The sequence below is a fragment of the Dermacentor variabilis genome, chromosome 8 (assembly GCF_050947875.1).
Source record: "Dermacentor variabilis isolate Ectoservices chromosome 8, ASM5094787v1, whole genome shotgun sequence".
Taxonomy (NCBI): domain Eukaryota; kingdom Metazoa; phylum Arthropoda; class Arachnida; order Ixodida; family Ixodidae; genus Dermacentor; species Dermacentor variabilis.
Genome location: NC_134575.1, coordinates 62087447 through 62107663, shown reverse-complemented (window position 1 = coordinate 62107663; position 20217 = coordinate 62087447). Strand labels below are relative to the sequence as shown.

Here is a 20217-nt window from a genome sequence, read left to right as displayed (position 1 = left end):
CCTCGTATAGCTTTTTGTCTGAACGTTAAACTGAACACCGGCGCCCATAGTGTCCAACCCAGAATCGAGTCAGAAGTCAGACACATAAAATGGCGGGGGGGGGGGGGGGGAGGCTATGAGCGGTGGCACACCCATCGTTTGCTTGTAAATTAGGAAGCAGTCTTGGAACATGGAACGCCAGCACGACCGTACCCAAACCATGCCTACTTTAATGCGGTCCCAACATGCAAAACATGCGTCAGGGAAAGCCCATTAACTGCACCTGGTGCATGTTTCCTCTTCCAGCGGCAAGCCACTGAAAGCGCGAAGTGCCTTCAGACTAAAGGGATCAACACTTCATACAGCGTCTCCATTGAGATGGAGTCCATGCAGTTTCACCACGGACCAGGTAGCGTGCGTGCGCCAGCAGATAAACAGTTGTACACAGGATGCAGTTCTTCAGATTCGTACCAGCGGCTGTCACTTCCAGTCGTAAGTGATGCACATATTTTTTTGCGCGAACGTGAGAGCCTCTTTCAAGTAATAGCGGCTTCAGGCATATGTTTTGAGACACAATGAGGCGACGTGCAGACCTGAGAGACATAGTTTTCACTGATTAGCCCGCCTACAGTTCGAACTACATTTTACAGCCAAGCTGTCAGCTGGAATAAAAAGCTCTCTAAAAGCATGTATTTCGGTATTTATGTTAAAAGCGTGTCTTCAGAATGTCCTGAGACAAGTAAATTATTCATGGAGTTGATATGTATAAACAAATATCGGGCTTCCTGAGGAATAGTAAAATTTCAAGAGTCTGTTATAGTTAGTAGATAGGAGAAATTTGATAACACATTGTTTTTTACTTGTGTAGAAATGTTATGTGAAACGTTCAGAAATGTTGTCACTTGATTTGAAAGAACCAAATGTACAAATAATGCATTTGAAGAGAACACAGCGCATGTTACGATCTGTAAACGGCCCGTTTCAAGTTTAGGGGTTAATTATAGCGCTTGAACTTTGTACTTTATGTGCTTTATTACAAGATATCTGGTTTATTCTCTTCCTTTGTATCTCCTATTCTTGGGACTCTACTTCTGTCCCCTCTCTCAACTCCTCCCTCCCAACACACTCGCAACAAATTGTTTATTCAGGCGTCCCACAGCGCTATAAGCTAATTTGCAAACTGTAGGGAAATATTGCCAAATATGTTCAGAAAACAAAACGGATCAAGGTATTGCAATGTTATTATGTTTACAAATAGGTAAAAATTTTACAGCGATTTATGCACAAATTTTAGAAAACGCGAATCAAACAAGAAATTCGAAAACAATTCTTTATGCAAGTTCTCCAAAGCGTTATGCAGCCGCTACCCACAACGGTGCCCCGAGTCATAGAACCCTTCACAGATCACATGACGCCGTGTTCGTATTCTATGAAGATAGAGGATATTTACAAGACTCATGTAAGCAAAATTTGAACGGCTGTGTCTTATACTTAATATTGTTGGAAATAATTATTGAATACTTATTTCCCATACCGTTTTCATGCATCCCTTGTTGGTTATGGGATTAGCTTACGAGTGATATATTTTCGAAGCGTAATGTGTATAAGTCATTTATAGCATTTGTAGTAAATTACGTATGCAAACACTCTGGGGCGTTATGTGCGGTATGAACGGCACCAAATTTTGCCCACTCCTCGGAAAGCTACAACTGTTCTCGAGATCAAACTTGGGAAACGTGGGAGCGAGCTCACGACCAGTGCATACGGGATGTTCAATGCCTGTGAATAATTTACCGCCTCTCTAAAAAAAATTCTTCAGCAAGTGCTCGAAAGTACGATAGCGCAAATACTCGCCGTGCTACCGGTGTCCCGAATAATTCCTACTTCAGGCTGAGTTACTAGTTGATGAAAATTTGGGGTTCCTAAGCGTAGTAGGTCAGGAATGGCTAACGTTTCGTACTTTTTGATGAGCTTCGAAAAATGACAACTAGACCAAATGAGTTCCCACATATTTCGCCATTTTGATATAACCCTCAATTTACCCACGCACTCCTTGCGGTGCTTATATCACTCTTAGCATGCTTTCCTATTACCTTCGTAAACTCTCTCAGTTCTTCCGAGACAGCAGGAAAATTTTTCCCTAACTTTTCCGGACACTTTAGTCGCACTGACAGCTTCGTTGTACAAGACTGTTGGGCGAGTTTCTGGTGCTGCACTCAGATTGCTGCAATAGTCGGCCTCTTCGTTATGCAGAAACTCTTAATACTTTGTTTCCAGATGGACTCTTGGTGGTCTTCAAAAGAAGCGCATCAAACCTGCAATTTTTTCGGTGCGCAGACAGGTTCAAATTTGTGAAAAGTCGTACACGAAATGCAACATTTCCAAAAAAATCCTCTTGCCGTGATGGCATTCATACGAAAAAAATTGACATAAAAGAAAAGATACGGAGACATTAATCGATCGCAAATTACAACAAATGATGAGGAAAGGAAACGGAAATCGGGTCGGTTGAATCGATCAAATGTGGGTACGGCAGCCATACTCCACTCCACCTTCTTTGGTACCGGTGTGCGTGTGTGCGTGTGTGCGTGTGTGTGTGTGTGTGTGTGTGTGTGTGTGTGTGTGTGTGTGTGTGTGTGTGTGTGTGTGTGTGTGTGTGTGTGTGTGTGTGTGTGTGTGTGTGTGTGTGTGTGTGTGTGTGTGTGTGTGTGTGTGTGTGTGTGTGTGTGTGTGTGTGTGTGTGTGTGTGTGTGTGTGTGTGTGTGTGTGTGTGTGTGTGTGTGTGTGTGTGTGTGTGTGTGTGTGTGTGTGTGTGTGTGTGTGTGTGTGTGTGTGTGTGTGTGTGTGTGTGTGTGTGTGTGTGTGTGTGTGCGTGCGTGCGTGCGTGCGTGCGTGCGTGCGTGCGTGCGTGCGTGCGTGTGTGTGTGTGTGTGTGTGTGTGTGTGTGTGTGTGTGTGTGTGTGTGTGTGTGTGTGTGTGTGTTTTAATGCGCACGCTTCAATAAACACCGTTGTACTATTCTGCACATTTCGAGAATGAGCGACTCACTGTGAAATGAAATTGATGGCAATGTGTGGTCTAAATTAATAATGAAGTTGCTATCACTGAAATGTTAAGAAGTAGTCATTTTCATTCGGGGATTTGCTATGTTCTCTTGTAAGTCGCACAATTGATGAAAAACAATTGCTGTGTACCGTGCGCGAGGTTTTTTTTTTAACTTCCAAGTAGGAAAATCGGTATTCTATGGCTAAGACATCAGCTAAGAGCTGCCTTCTTTTATTACAGAAGCTTCTATGCGACTATGAGGCCACAAAAACCGCATAAGTGCAAGTTACAGCTCTCCGTTACAGTACATATTTGCCTACGGGTGTAACCGGGTGTCACTTCCAAAAGGTTCAGCCGAGGCATATAAAAATAAATAATTGTGAAACATTAACCTTGCCATAAAAACCGCAAAGTGATGCAAACTCCTACCACAGAATCAATATTCCGGATATAGTAATGCTGTTAATCTAAAAAGAAAATTAAGTATTTGCAGCTATATTCTCTTGAGAACCAAGGACAACTCCGGGAAGGGCTCGCTTTTAATGCCGGTTTGTATTTGAAATGGTATGTGAAGTAAGCAAAAACCTTTTTTTTTTTTTGTTCAGATGCCGCGGCTATAGTTGTACAATGTACCGCCTGCATGTTTTGTTTTCTTTTCCTGCAGTGAAAACTGTTTTCTTTGTTTAAGATCCAGATGGAGATAAACTTGATGCTATGACCTTGCCATGTTTACACTGCATTCACAATTTTCATATCATCTGGCGGTATTCTAAATGCACGTCACGGTTGCTTTTCGTCGTCTGTGAAGACACGTAGGCATAAAAAAATTACCTTTTTGAAAGCTGAAATAAACAACATGATCAAACTGCTTTCAGACAGTGACACACGTGTTTCACTATTTATGCCGTATCAACTGCCATAAACATATTGCGTAATCAGTTCAGAGTCAATTACGAGAAGTGTTGAAAGTGGCACGCAATATGATATTGAATAATTGATGGGAGAATTTGGACCATCGATAAAAGTATCTTACCAGTAAACATTGAAGAAGGTAGAGCACGACTTTTTCCTCTTCTTCGTTGTAGCGCAGGCAGAACGATGAGCTCACACAAAGTCACACTAGACAACAGATACCGGTAATGTGCTTTCCTGTGTGTTCGTAACTCTGCCTGCGCTTCAAGAATGAGAGAACATCACATGTTGGCAAGACCACATAGCTATCCTTCATCTGTTTGCTCTTTCTTATAGCTGTGCGCCACTGGTCCGACAACGTGGCACTATCAAGACCACTACAAAACAAACTACGCACTTGATAAATACGAGAACTTTCTGAATACTTTCGACACAAAGGGGTCACTCCGATTCAAAGTGAGTTCTAGTACTCTGCCCTTGTTCTTCGTACCTAAATAGAAATCCAAATGATGCTAGCCTCAAATATATGCTATGCGACAGCAGGGTTGCTATAACGCAAAACTATTCCAAACTTTTCTATTCCAATTTTGCAATCAGCCCTCCATGATTGGTCAAAACTTTTTGGACCACCCCCGTTTAATCTGTCTGTCACGCAACGACACGAAAACCGTGATAGCTGCCCATCTGATATGACGTGTACGCAGTGATTATGCATTATTTGATCGGCCAAAAGAAATATAGTTATTTCTGATTCAACCCCTTTTCGCCATTAGCCCTCGGCTATTGGCCAATGTTTTCGGGCTGCACCCACTTCACCTGCCTGTCACGCGACGTCACAAAACCGCAAAAACTCACGCGTCAAAGTGACGTGTACGCGATAAAGACGCATTAATATGCCGAACAAAACTGAATTTTCTTCTGAATCACCACACGCTGCGCCATTCCGAAAGGAATAAAAGATGGCTGCCGCCGATCGCTCCGGCACTGGCTACTCGCAGCTGCCGGAGAGCATGGGTTTGTTTGTGTATAATAAATCTTTTGTGTGGCTGTGTAACGTTTTCGAGCACTTCGGCGCGTTTACGACCTCGCTCAGCCAACTCTTCTTTTCTGAGGATCCGTGTTAGCATCAATCTTAAGCTTCCGTTGCATGCTGCCGCGATTTTCGACGAGCCACCGCAAGCTAAGTAAGGCAAAGCGGACCAACTGCATACGCCGACACCACCCTCTTGGTCCAGTTATCGATGTTCACTGCAGTGGCTCGGCCCCATAGAATCCCTCTCCACTTGAGCGTGCTCCTCACCTCTTGTCAGCCAATTAGATAAGACAAGCCGTGCATTGCAGACAATGTTATTAGTTTTTCAAGCAAACAGAAGTGACTTCCTCTGAACGAGGAGAACGTTTGATTGGTCTGTTCAGACAACCCTGCGGATGACCGCCCAATCCTTGCGTCAGCGGTTACGCAAATTTGACGTCAGGAGAATGGAATAACAACACATTGAAATAGCTTTACATTATATGGCCCCAGTTCCTTTTAGTGCTTCAATCCGTGAGCATTTTCTCCTCGCGTATCACAGCAACTCCTTCCAATGAAGTACGCTCGCGTTTTTAGTGGCCCCGTGGAGTGGAGGACGATCTGAAGACAACGTATTCTGGAAGCTCCACATCAGCGTTTGCAAGCTATTACTACACTTGCTTATTTCTAGGGAAAACGCTGACACAAAAATTCATACTGGTGCCTACAATGCAGACCTCAGAACAATTATTTTGCAGTGGCAAGAGGGCGCGGAACGCATCATTCTGTATACAAGCTGGTCTCACCAAGGGTGATACGAACTACTCGGTGACTGAAAAAGGGTGCTTAACGATTGTTTGTGCAATAAGCAAGACCTGATCCTACTTGTATGGTAAACCGTTTAAGGCTGTCAGCGATCACCACGCCCTGGCTGGCTGGCCTACCCCAAGGATCCTTCAGGCAGACTAGCCCGTTAAAGCCAACGCCTAAAGGAATCTGACATTATTGTTGTATACCGATCTGTTCGTCGGTCCTGTCAATGTGCTCAGGATGAATGAGCATCATTGCGCTGACCCTGAGTTGTTGTCGGTGATCGAGCCCCTTTAAGTAGTTGACGCTGTTTTCCTTCGGTCGCTCATGCGCGGCTTATAATTGTGCTGTCTGCGAAACAACGTTTTCTACAGGAAAATTGCGCAAGTCATCTATAAGTGTACCTCCTCGTCGCGCAACTGGCGTTGCACCAAGACATTCTGCAAGCCAGCCATGATGAGTCTTGAGTGGGACGTGTACACCTAGGATTCGCTAAGACGTTAGCAAGGATACGGCGGAAGTATTACTCGCCTCGTCTGTTTTCTTCTCTTCAATGATACGTGGAGACTTGCCGCTACTGCAGCGCCGCAAGACGCCGCCTGTTAAACCAACCAGCTCTCTCTATACTGGGGATCCTCCTCGAGCGACATTGCAAAAAACAGAAATAAATCTACATGGTCCATTCCCAGTGACCTCTTCGCGCAGCAGTTCGATAGTCTTCACTACTAATTGCTTCACACGGTACGCCAAAACCAAAGCTATTCCGCATCGCAACGCTTATATATATATATATATATATATATATATATATATATATATATATATATATATATATATATATATACATAGGACATGGCGTACCCTCTTTTCTTATCACCGATCACGGTGCAGCCTTCACGGCCAAACTGATGCAGGACGTTCGTCACCTGACGCATAGCCCTCACCGCAAAAGCTCCGTGTATCATCCTCAAAGAAATTGATGAACGGAATGTCTGAACAAAACACTCTCTGGCATGGTTTTCACGCATACCCACGTAGAGCACAAGACTTGGACGACATTTTGCCCCGTATGTGACCTTCACCTATAATAATAATTCTGTACAGGATGTCACACAGTTTACGCCGTTCGAATTTGTATAAGGGCGCCGCGTCACGGCAACACTTGACGCCATGCCACGTGTGGATGATGATAGCCCAACCGGCGAGCAGGTGAAGAGCGTTTACGAAGAACCTAAATGGTGCACCAGCTGGCTCCGCGTACAATACGGAGCCTACAGCGCACCGAAACTCTTCCGAGGAACCACGGTTGGTGAGATGTGCACTACAATGGGAGCGACTGCGTTTTGGTCTCGAAGCTCATTCGTCCCCCGTGGATCCATAGAAAAACTGCTGCTGCGTCGGTATTTACAAGGTTACGCGCCATCTCAACCACGTAATCGGCGAGGTCGTCCCCTACAGCCCTGTCCCCGGCTCGCTCCGTCGTCGTCCTCGCGCTGTTGTTCATGTGGTGCGCATGAAGACATACTTTGCGTGTACGTACATGTCGAGATTGCACCTCAGGAGCTCCGTTTCTTGCCGTCAGGTTCGATGAGAGACAACTTTTTGACCGAACCAAAATGGTTGCTTTTCATGTTGGGAGCAATTGACACAATGATGCGGGGCTTCCACACCAGGATGGCGCTTGCTAAGGTGGGCGTGATGAAAGACAATGAAGCGCGTTAGCTGCTGGCTCTCTTTTGGTCAGCCATTAAAGAGACCACGTCCACTTCGCTAGCCTCCGTAATCAACCTTCATTGCACTCTAAGGAAGTCAACGAAAAGAAAAGTAACTTCTATATCCTAATTGAGACGATCAGATATTCTAGAAAATTGCGATCAAAGTGGAAAAAATTACACTTTCTACGCGTGGCATTCGTACCAACAATCCTCGAATGACGCGGGAACATCGTCGTTTCAGTAACTACAACTTTATATTGCAGCTTTTTTTGCCTGCTTTTCGTAAGCATTCTGTATATTGTTCCATAGATATATGTGTAATAAATTTCTTTAAAAAATTACCTCCAGAGCTTTCATTAGGCCCCATATCTAATTTCCCGATTCGTTTGGAAACAGTAGTCTCTCAGGTAAAGCACGTTGCACATTTAAGGGAAGGTAGCATCTCGCTCTCTCAGAAATTTCGCACAGGAGTGGAATTTCTCAGTTTATTTTATTTCCCTGTTGACGCAGAGCTGAGCGTCCTTTGACGGGAACGAATTATAATTGCGCGTTCTTGGTGCCAATGCCATGCAAAAAAAGATGTCGGCCAGGGGGCTCCCGGACGTCTAGGGGCCCAACCGCATTTAAATAGATCCAATAAGGTTTTATATATCCATCCATCCATCCATGCAAAAAAGGTAGATCTTAAGAATGCAACAAGGTCATGCTATCCCTCATTGTTACGGCGATAGGCCACGTGATTCACGTCACATGTGAGAAAACGGAGCTTGTGTTGTCGATTAAAAGAATTGTGGTGCCACCTTTCTCAAATAAGGTGAGTGAGTGAGTGAGTGAGTGAGTGAGTGAGTGAGTGAGTGAGTGAGTGAGTGAGTGAGTGAGTGAGTGAGTGAGTGAGTGAGTGAGTGAGTGAGTGAGTGAGTGAGTGAGTGAGTGTGAGTGAGTGTGAGTGAGTGAGTGTGAGTGAGTGAGTGTGAGTGAGTGAGTGAGTGTGAGTGAGTGAGTGAGTGTGAGTGAGTGAGTGAGTGTGAGTGAGTGAGTTAGTGAGTGAGTGAGTGTGAGTGAGTGTGAGTGAGTGAGTGAGCGTGAGTGAGTATGAGTGAGTGAGTGAGTGAGTGTGAGTGAGTGAGTGTGAGTGAGTGAGTTAGTGAGTGAGTGAGTGTGAGTGAGTGAGTGAGTGAGTGAGTGAGTGAGTGAGTGAGTGAGTGAGTGAGTGAGTGAGTGAGTGAGTGAGTGAGTAAACTTTTATTGTGAATAAACTTTGCCAATCAAAGTTTATTCGCAATAAAAGTTTACTCAATCACTCACTCACTGTCCTTATTTGAGAAAGGTGGCTCCACAGTTCTTTTAATCGACACTACAAGCTCCGTTTTTTGACATGTAGCTGTGAGCTACGCTGAACAAAACAGCCATGCTTTGCGTCCCGAGCAGAACAAAAAGAAATTCACGGAATTCTATGCGTAACCCTGAGAGCGGTAAGCCTGGCCATATAACTATATATGCCCTTTATAGTCAAGTCTTGGTTATAGTATTGTTCGATTGTAGTTAAGAAATATATTTCAAGAAATAACCTCCAGCAATTAACACAACGTTAGAGTTTCCGCTGGAATGCTCTAAAAGGCAGATATTACATCTTATGGAAATGGAAATGCATAATTCAAAGGAAATGATGTTAAACTTTTGGATGGCACAACGCATGGTAAACATAGTCAGCTTGAAAATTAGCGTAGCGGAGTTTGCAAGGCATACGCATTTAAATTTTCTGGACTGCACTAGATTTAACTTACACTTTCCTGATTTGCGCGGTTGAAGCAGTGGCGCTTTATTGAAATAGGCCGTGGACTCCTTGAACAGTATTTTGTTAAAGATCACTGAAACAACAGCAAGCTCTGCTGCCAGTTTTACGGCTCTTATATTGCGAATTTACGGTAGTTTCATAATTTATTCTGGGTAGGTGCGCTTTGAGAACCCACAGACTTCATTTCATTTCTGGCGGCATGGATTATACGACAAATTTTCGAAAGTTACCTAACGTAATGTTAGCTTGCGAAATATTTACTCTAATTTCTCTCGCAATTATTCTAAAAGGCGATCCTGAAGTTTGTGTTCTGACTCAACGTCAAGCAGACAATGGGTGACCTGTTGCCCGGTATATTACAACTGCAGGTTTGTGACGCCTGGCGCGACTACGGCAGCTCGAGGATCGGCATCAGCGCGTACAGCGTGAACGCCGACTTTCCCCACCCCATTTTCCAGTGCCCGAAAGATCATTGGGCCCCCGACGGGTCGCGACTGCGGCTTGTGCAGGGGTTCGGAGACTTCCTCAGGAAGGAGAGCGGCGGTCGAAACCCGAAAGCGACGTTTTTCGATCGCTGCCGACAGCTCACGTGACTCTTCGCGCGCGAAGTTCAGGGTTGCGACCTCGAAGTCGCCTCACCATCTTTGCGACTTTGTCGACGTTAGCGCATTTCACCTTCTGCTTATTGTTCTTGATGAGTATGACGTTCAATTGCTATGCGTTGTCTTTTTGTGGCTGCACATTGCATTTTAAAATGTGCGCATCACCGTTATTTCAATCGCAAGATGTGTTCATTTTCCTCTGTGTACATGAAGAGCGTGCGTTATTCACGGAATAGTGTCATAAAGGTAATTTTGTCATGAATATGAATGCGTATTATCTTACTGCTATGAAGAGAAGAGGCAATTGAACGCCTAAAACGAACGTAAGAGATTCAGTGTTTCTGTGTGTGTGCAGGGGAGGAAGCGTACTGTGCTCCCCTACATTTTCATCTACTGGAATTACTTTACACACCCTTACATATAAAAACCTTTTTACATACACAAGACAAGCTTCAGCAGCAGAATGTCGTACCCATTGCGCTGACTGCATGGCATTTATTTATTTATTTTAGTGCCTCTAGGGCCTCCGTGAGGGACTTCGCATGAGGGGTGGGTATACCCAAGGCGAAAACAATAACAACAATAACACTTACAGACATTCGTATGATACATGGCCGATACACTCGATTTCTTCGATGGCGGATTTGAAGCCAGCAGGGTCGTTCAGTGAAGCAGCGTGGTTGGGAAAACAATTCCAGTCACACGCAGTACGCATAAAATAAGAGGTCTGTTGGCACGCTGTGATATGGGCACGTGGAGGCATGGCGGCATTGTCGTGTGTGGTGGGGGTCACGCGATGAACGGGTACGAGGAGATCGTCGTTAGCCGGTAGTGAATGGAAAAGATAACGTGTGATAAAGTTCTAGCCGACATCTGATGCAATTATCGGCCAAGGCGGGTAGATCAAATCTCCATTTTAGCGCACTGACACTAAGAATAACCACCTAGGGTCAATCTGGTAGCATGGCTCTGCACTGATTCGAATATCGTAATTAGCTCCAGTTGGTAAGGCTCATGCATTGCAATTGCATGCTGCAGTTTCGCACCGACAAGAGTTTTGTATGCTAACAGCCTAATGAAGGGGAGTGCACGAGAAATAATACTTTGCAAGCGTTGAGATGTGGCCTTCTTGGTAAGACATCTCTTGTAGTGTTTAGCATATAAATCTGCCGAACCGGGCTGTAAAGTGAAGTTCCTGAACACAGACAAGACGCGAAAACACGCACAAATAAGCTAAGCTATACATCAGATTTCCTGTCAACTATATTTTGAATATCCCAGAAATATGGGACGGTTTACTGTTTCTTCTGACAGCAAAAGATTACCGGCGTACACTATCAAATTGTTTAGCATGGCTACCATCGTACAGGCCTTCCAGTTAAATACATTTTCATGCATTTACACGGAACGAAATATTCAGCAAACTTCGCCAGGTGGCAAGCGGTACTCGCGAGCTCGCACACAGAAAAGTGGGAAACGCGAGATTTTGCGACAAGCAAATTGGTCGACCAACAGAAATCGCACTTTGCCTCCCTGCTCGTCACGCCACGCATGGGCCTCTGTACGCGAAGCAGCTATGGGTGCTAGTAGCAAGTTTCCACGCCAACTATGATTTCAGCCTCGAAGAAGCTCCCGCTCCTGAACACCACTTAACACGCCTTATCAGGCCAGCCGGCGCGCCTCTCGCCACATAAATGTACCTTAACGCAACAGCGTTAATGCCCCTGTCGCAGAAAATCCTGCGTCGGCGCCGGCGGTGTTGTCTGTATGAGAAAAGTCATCCCGAACCATGCATCCCGATCCACGCAGGCCCTCCGCGAGGCACACACGCGTTACTGGAATAATTGAATTTCTCAATGTGCCTCAAAAAATTCGTAAAGTACGACTTACACACAACCTACGGACATGATAGCGTCGGAATGTAATTTCAATATACAAGGAAACGTAATTCTGTTAGGCGAAAGCTCAAACACAAACCCCTTTTCCAGCTGCCGTTAGAGGTCTTTCTTAGTAGAAGTGGTGATCCCTCCTCCGTTTCTTGCAGTGCCATCCAAGGTGGTATTGCAATGGTGTTACAAGGAAAAAAAAACCAGGAAGCTCACCTTCGTGCATACCGTTCGTCGCCAGCGTTTTCAGGCAAACATTACAGTTACACAAGCTGCAGTTGCTGGGAAGCCTTAGAAGCAGTCAGGGATCTTCGAATGCTTAAGCGTCCTCCAATTTATTTTTTCTCCCTGTATGTGTCGACCATTTTTTTATGCATGTGCACCTTGGTATTCAGCATAGTTTCGTACTTAAAATATTAGAGAGAACTGTCTTGCTGTTATCGTTCAGCCACCACAGGAATGATAGTACATTGATTTGTCTGATCAACATGCGCGGGGCTTAGTATTATCTTGTGGCATTGTTCACAACGTTTCATATGCCTTTGTGGGCTTAAATGTCAGGGCAATCGATAAATTCTTTAAAGCAGAAGGTAATAACACTCTGCGAATGTACACAATTGCTGTAGTTGCTGCGATTCCGCCTGTCGAGTTGGCTCAATTGAAAGGCGTGAAGTGACTCAACGCGCTGGTTTGCCCTCGGACGTTCAATGACACCTGTCAGCTCAAGTGTTCAGTGTGTGATGCATGTGTGGCGTTATTCTGCTTTCGGACGCGCTAGCTAACGGACACAGGATACAGGGCTTCTAATCAATATGTGCGACAGCGGCTCTGCCTGGATGTGTTAACAGGCTAAATGAATAACAGTAGCATGTTATTTCGCCGCATGTGCCACCAGGAGGCGGCACTAAGCATTAACACTTTTTGTATAGCAACCTTAGAACGAAACCTTTGAATGTTGAAGATTTCAGAAATGCCGTCGGGCTATATTGGAATGCTGTCAAACGTCATCCTACCAGATAAATCAGGTCTGTGAGGTCACCTTGAGCAGAACTCCGGCACCGGCAGGTAAAGCGGCGGCTGCACTGCCTACTCCATGGTGTGGCCGACGAAGATGTACAGGCGACGTTCGCTGCTTTCGGCATCGTTGTCTAGGTGAACCAGAAGAACTGGCGGGTTGACGGTGTCAGCGACAAAAGTTCGATAACCAAAACGCTGCTGTTAACTATGAAGAACGGCGTCACGGTTAACGATTGGCCCACCAAATCCGTGTCGTCGGAGAGCTGGCCCTACTTTTGGCTACAGGTAGACCCATGCATTGTCTGCGATACAAAGCCACCGGCTGTCGTCGTCGGAACTGCAAGGTGCCACGCTGCTCAATCTTTCGTCGTTTGCGACATGTAGACGCTGGATGCGCCAAGTCCTACGCCACTGTTATGGGCCCCGCAACAAGCAACGATACCGGTGAGCAGATCATGGACGCGACCACGGGTACCGGCGAGGCGGCAAGTGTGTTCTAGGAACGCAAGATGCTGTCAGCGCCTGAGAGGACAAACCTACTCCAAGCATCATGAAGCACACAGCACCAGCCGCAGGGGAGAGGATGGCTGAGGGCGTTGCGGAAGACTGAAAAAGCCGCCCAGTTGAACCAACTATGACGACAGCGTGAAGACGCCACCTGCCAGTGTAAGTAGCAGCACGCATTCCGAACGCTGGCTCGGCAGTCAAGCGGGCACTTAAGTCTGCGGTGGAAACAGCTGACGAAAGCAACTCAGACGGGCCTACCAGTCAAGGCGCCACTGGCGAGACACTGGAACCTCAGGACGTGGCCCAATGTTCTTCTCGAAAGAAGCGCGGCGAAGCGACAGGAGCTGCAGCTTAGCGACGTTATATCACCGGATGCCTCCATAGAGCTTCCTACAAAATTCTTGTAGGAAACTCTATGGATGCCTCCGAAGGCATCCAGCAGTAAGCTAGTCGTTCACGGCAAGCACCAGGCTCCGGGCCTACCTACTTCTTCATTAAGAAACAATGGATATCAACCTGTCGCTTAACTTGGCTCTACTAAACCTTATAGGCCTCACCACTAAAAACAAAAAAAAATCTGTTGCAAGTCTACCGGTTGCTCAACGTACTAGCTGGACAATAGTCAAAGGGGCAAGGGGATGAGGAGATCCAGAGCATGATGCAACGTTTTACGTCGAAATGTTTGTGTTGTTGTAAGTCATGTGGAGCAGGACATTGGCTGGATTCGTACTTTCCGTTAAATGGGTTCTTGGGCAGATTGTTAAAAATTACTTTTCTTGTGACTCAGGCAGAATAGCTACTTGTCATTTTTTACTAGTAATATCGAATGATGTTTTACCTGCCGTTTATTCCAAATATGGAGCCCACACAATTTTATTTTTCTATGATTGAATAACACTTGTGTGTACAAAACCACCTTGTCATGTTAGTTGTTTTTAATGTGCTTTAAGCGCGAAGAACACAATAGTAACCATCGAGAGACAAATTTCTGAGTTAATGGCTCAGTTAGTGATTATGCGACACAGACGACGTATCTCGGTGCCTTGAAGAGGAGCGTGGAATTCGCGTTACGTATTATCAAGGAGCTAGTCACGCGCGACTTGATAGGGTATATTGGCTCTTTGCAACGTGCATGCAACGTCGTGCTGACAAAAGAAAAACTAATAGGCCTACAAACAAAAAGATATGTGAGTCTAAAGCAAAATTACCTCGCGATGACAATATTATAGCTGCGTTAAAGAAAACATTAACCATAATAAATTAAACGACACCGCCAACACTGGCGAGCGATTACAACGTTTAACACAACGTGCTAAAATTAAAGCCATTCGGATATCTAGTGCTCTAAGGCATCAAGAAAAGGAGGTCGGAAAAACACTTCATAAAATGATAGATTTCCAAAGTAAGGAGACGAATTCAGAACAAAATATTGGGAGGGGAACGTTGCCGGCACATTCCTTATTCGAGCGAGCGCAGAAGTATATGCAATGGCGCAGACGTCCCCTAAACGGGTGCTTTGATTTGAGACAGCAAACGCGCGCCTATACCATATCAAGTAGATAGAGGAGAACCGCGTCAAAATAAATATACATCCGGAGTTTCCGTTCGCTAGTGCAAACGTCCCTTGCCGTCACGCCAGTTGACGTAAACTAGTTCAAAGACGACTTTCGAGGGTGCATGCCACAATCAACCTCCGATACAAAAAATTGTTCAGAAGCACCGATAACGGTGTTTGAAATAGAAAATATCTCTTTTTGCAAGTTGCCAGGCCCGAACGGCCTGAGTGCGGTAGCGTATAAAGCGCTTATGAGCTTTCCTCGGCCTCGCAGCCAATTTCCAAGGAAGCTTAGTCAACAAAAGCATTGCCACCATCACTAGCTGATACCTTTAGTGTCCTAATTCCAAAGAGAGAGGAAAACGCAAAGCTAACTTTGGTTAAGTCGCACAGGACCATTTTGCTAACAAATACCGACTATACGATCGTAATGAAAGTACTGGCACGCAGATTGCAGTACATGGTCAATGCAATAGTTGGTGAGTACCTAACGCGTTGTATACGAGGACGTTTAATTGTGACTAATAAACACACAATTCGCCATGTTCTGGAGCACTGTGACGTTTTTCAGTCTGCTTTCGCAGTTCTTTAGCTGTATCTAGAGAATGCTTTGAATTGTCTACCGCATTATTTGCTATTTACCACACTTGAGCAGGTTAATGTTGGATCCGTCATTACAGAGGGAGTACTCATCCTGTTGTATTAAAACTGTGCTACTTGGGTAATGATTAACAAGGCATTGGAGGCCCTCATTAACTTTAAACTTTCGCTCCGCCAGAGCTGTCCAGCTACCTGGACAGCCCAGTCATTTTTTTTTCAATGAGCGTTTGTAAAGAAATTACGGGACTTTCGTCACACTTGGTTGTCGTGCCGCGCGATGAGAAAAGGACTCAATAAAAGTCGAACGCACGGTGAAAACACCAACGCCATTTATGAAAACTACCAAAAACCAAACTACAACCGCACAGAACGTTAAGACGCATCACATGACGCACATACTAAGCTAGGAGAACTAAGGCTACCGTGAGTCCGTGAAATAAACAGTTCAAAACGGCTCACGGTAGGGTGGACCTAAGGGGATAGGTTTCCGGAGGGAGGTTGCCGAAGCGAGGGGCGACGAAGTGACGACGTAGAACACACCTCGGTGTTGGACAGGGAAAAGAATACGGATCTTTACAAACCGGGCACGACACCTCAGCAGTGAGCCTGCACCCGAGCCCCAGTGCACGTTGCAGGAATGGTCAGCCTGCCCAGCGGACGACTCGCGCGCGAGCCGCAGTGCTCGGTGCACATGCGACCATAGCCAGGCCACGAACGGTGCACCACCGAGCAGCTGACTTGGGAGACCGAGGAGCTTTATCTAGAGAATGGATTGTAATGTGTACCGCATGATTTGCTATTTGCCATACTTGAGCAGGTTAATGTTGGATCCGTCATTGCAGAGGGAGTATTCTTGTCGTATCAAAACTATGCTGCTAATTGGGTAGTTATTAATAAGGCGTTGGAGGCCCCTTGCCGCCAGCCCGCGATCGGCTATGCTATGATCACCCAGCCACGCTACGAGCTCCAATACTCGGGCTGGGGAACGCCTCGGCCAAGGGCAACGGTTGGCGGCAGCTCCACGGACGGCCGCGTTCCCTGGAGCCTTGATCGCCGGCGTCCGGAACATCGGCCTGTGGTCTTCCGTCTCCCACTGACTATACTCCGTTCCATAAACGGCAGTCAACGCTGTGCAAGCTACGCAAGAAGTTCGGATTATTCCGCGGATTTCAGTCCATGCTTGGCTGTGTGCCGACAGCGTTCGCTCGCGCCAGCATGCACGTCAGCTTTCTCGCGACGAGTTGCGAATAAAAATAACAGAAAAGAATGTTCTAAAACAACGCATTAGCAGCCGTATACCGTAGTGTGTTTCGTTCTAATGATTAAAACTTGCTTCATTCAATACTGAGCCTACATAACAATAACAGTTGCGCGCAATTGCGCTCAAAAAACACAGACCTACATTGGAGTGCGAACGAAACCACTGCAAGAAGTTTCTCTAGCCTCCACAGCGTTGACTGCTATGTATGGAACGGAGTATAGGGGCGTGTCTCGCCACGAAACATTTCGCCACGTGCTCGCTGTGCTCGCCTAATCGTGGCACGAAGCATCTTTGGAATAACGCAGGGTCCTCGCTGATTTGGTGAGACCACGCGCATGTGTGGTCCGATGGCGAAAGAACCCGCGCACACTTCGTCGTCGTCGGCATTTTCTTCTACTCATTACACTGGGAAAGAACGCGTTTTCATCTGTTTATTCATCTATTTACTAATCTATTTAAAATAAGTATTCCTGCTCAATTATAGCATTATTCACAATTATTTCTGTATTACTCTGTGTGCTACACTTCTACGCCTCCTCCCCTTCGTCTTCGTCTACCACTTGCTTGATTACCAATTCGCGCTTTCGGTTCTGTGCCATTTTGTGAGATCATTATCATCAGCATCAGCATCGCCCCGAGCCTGCGCTGGCTTGCGCGTTCCATAGAGAGAGACGTCGCTCTCAGGCGTCGCATTTTTCTACGGACAGAAAGCCGATGTAAGTCGTTTCTGGCATGCTCGCTCACCGGCTGCTTTGAAGCCTAATCATGTACGGATATCGTGCAGTAGAAGAGAGTCGTTGTTGTCATGCGCAGACTCAAGCACTTTCTTACGTCCGGCATTCCACGGCGTCCCGTTGGATGTCCGCGGTTGCACGCCGTGGTTCAGACTTCCACACAAATCAGCATGGAACGCAGGGAGCAGAGCAAGACCCAAGGGAGTCAGGATGACAGCCGGAATTGCAGCCAGGATCAGGTGACCAAAGTTCATTTTGTGTTTACCGTTAGACGGTATATCGGGTAAAAAGAAGTCGCGTCTCCGTGCATAAACAACAGCAAGTTAAGCGGGGGGTTTACGATTTGCTTTGCCGTCTGTTTCCACGCAGACGCCCATTGCTAAAGCTGATAGTGCGACAACGCACGACGCCCTTACCGGTGGCAGAGGATATAATGCAGGCGTGCCTTCTTTTAAGAATCAGTTCATCTGGCCGTGAGGGTACCTCCATTTACTTCTTTGTCGCTTAGCATACAAGGTGAATGCGCGTCCCTCGCTCTTTGGTAGACGCACTTGGTAGACAAACGCGAAATAAAAGTACTCTCTGCAAAATTAAAGCATTCCACGCTCCGCGATGCCTCAGCGCGAGAAATATTAGAGGTAATGACCATGAGCGACGCTCAACTATAACTGCGGACCAAATGCACACGTCAGATTTGGAGATAACGGATTTTCTTTTGTGGGCTAACAACAACGATTTCATGTTCAAGCCAACGACTTTCTTTGGCGCTTTGCCTTGACGACCTCTCGATCGGCGTTTGTCAGTGGTCGTTCTGTTGTGCGGAGACTTTCAATGCCGCCTACGCAAATGGTACGTGCTGTCAGCACGACCGAGTTGCGGGGTGTTCGTAGCCCAATGCCAACGATTGCCGCTCTTTCTAGGCGTACGTACGGTCGCATGAGAATTTTTGGGTGTCTAAGGTGAAAGTGCTATAGTGTAACTCGACGCGTTGAGCCGCCAGAAACAGAGGAAAACCATCCTCACCCCCAACCGCAACCGCCTTCTTCCCTGTGGTAAAGGCGAGAGAAGTCGCCGGAGGTGCTTCTGTATTATATATATATATATATATACACACACACACACATTGGGGGGGGGGGGGGGGGGTTCGAAGTTCAGCATGCAGGGCCCGACGGAACATACGCGGGAAAGAGACGACGAACTTTTTGGAAGACCTATTTACTAAACGTGTTCGGCTGGTGGACCAGCCTTCGTCACTGTAGACTGACGAAGGCTGGTCCACCAGCCGAAAACGTTTAGTATATAAGTCTTCCAAAAAGTTCGTCGTCTCTTTCCAGCATATATATATATATATATATATATATATATATATATATATATATATATATATATATATGTCACCTATACTACTGCTACAAATGTGCTGCTTACGTTGACATTAATCTTCAGTGCTTTCTCCCCATGCTTTTTACATGCAAATCTACTCGGATAGGGACAATAGCTCAAAGCAGTGCTGCATATTCCTGTAATGATAATGTAATGTCACATTGTAATGATTAGTGCCGAACGCTACGTGTGTGCGTGGGTTTGTGTTTGTGGATGTGCATGTGTGTGTCGTCTGCCTTGCAAAATTCCTTCAGAACCAACCTCGACAAGTGTCCACACTAATGCGATTACTAGTGCGATTACAGTAGCTACACACTATACTGCCACCACCGAGACTGATCTTATAGGAGGCCTTTATGCAGCCGCGTTCTCCTCTCACCCTTCCCACTCAAGGTCCCTGGATAAAACAAGTTTACAAGGTAGCGACACTCATTCTTTGCGCCGTCCTCCTCGCTCTCACGCTTACTCTCTTTTCTACATCATTCGAGTCTGTGATTGCTGCATTGCTTGCACGTGATGTGCTAAATGGCTATAAGTCGTATTTAATATATTGCGAAAGGTTCAAAGCTACTGCGCATGCGCTAATAAACTGGTCAGACTTTTGCCGGAAGGCGTCGTCTTGGTCAGGACGTACGACGGCGTTTTAGAGTGCAATACAGCAGCTGGCCATAAAAAAAAGCACACGGCACTGTAATATTCTGCATGAGAAGCCCCTTCCAGCTCTGTGGAAGCCACTGGCGCCTCGGACAATGAGAAAGGCGAGCGCATGAAAATGTTTTCGTCCGCGTTTCGTTTCCTGCTACCGACAACTGTAGCGTCCGAAGTGTCCGCAGCGTCCGTCGCTGCACAACAATACAGGAATGGGGCGTGGTAGCTAATATACCAATTATATTCACATGCAGGTGCCAGCAGCTGCGTTCTCATACCTTGTATCCTTAACTCTGCTCAAAGCAGTTTATGAGACACACTACACTTCACTGAAGGCCTTTTTTTTTTAAGAGTGAAACGCCGTTCGCGTTGGAGCGCCGAAGCAGGTGTTTGACTAGGTCGTCGGTGCGAACACGCAGCCGACCGCCGGCGCTGCACCACAGCAACAAATATATTGGTGCTGTAAGTATAGACCGCGTTTACTTGAATGCTTGGGCTTCGTTGGATTTGCAGTAAACTTTTTCTCAGCAGTTCTTTCAGGTTTGCTTAGCTGGCAAAAGCTGCAAACGCCGTTCTGAATATGCTAACCTGCGCCGCGTCGTCTGCTCGGCGTCTAGTTGGCGGATGGATGGATGGATGGATAAAACTTTGTTGGATCTATTTAAATGTGGTTGGACACCTAGACGTCCGGGAGCCCCCTGGTCGACATCTCTAGGCAAGCACGGCCCACCAGCCAGAGCTGGTCATCCGAGCAAG

The 20217-nt window shown here is 46.2% G+C and overlaps 1 protein-coding gene across 5 annotated transcripts in view; it reads left to right on the top strand.

Annotated features, from left to right (window-relative positions):
- The window catches only part of LOC142590269 (uncharacterized), a 92074-nt gene that overhangs the window by 52404 nt on the left and 19453 nt on the right, over positions 1–20217 (top strand). For 4 of the 5 annotated variants that reach the window (XM_075702229.1, XM_075702227.1, XM_075702226.1 and 1 more), the window contains 2 exons: positions 286–471; positions 4273–4392. In XM_075702229.1, the coding sequence (XP_075558344.1) occupies positions 286–471; positions 4273–4392 (306 nt within the window). The remainder of the gene's footprint in view (positions 1–285; positions 472–4272; positions 4393–20217) is intronic. The other variant, XM_075702228.1, reaches the window with a different exon arrangement.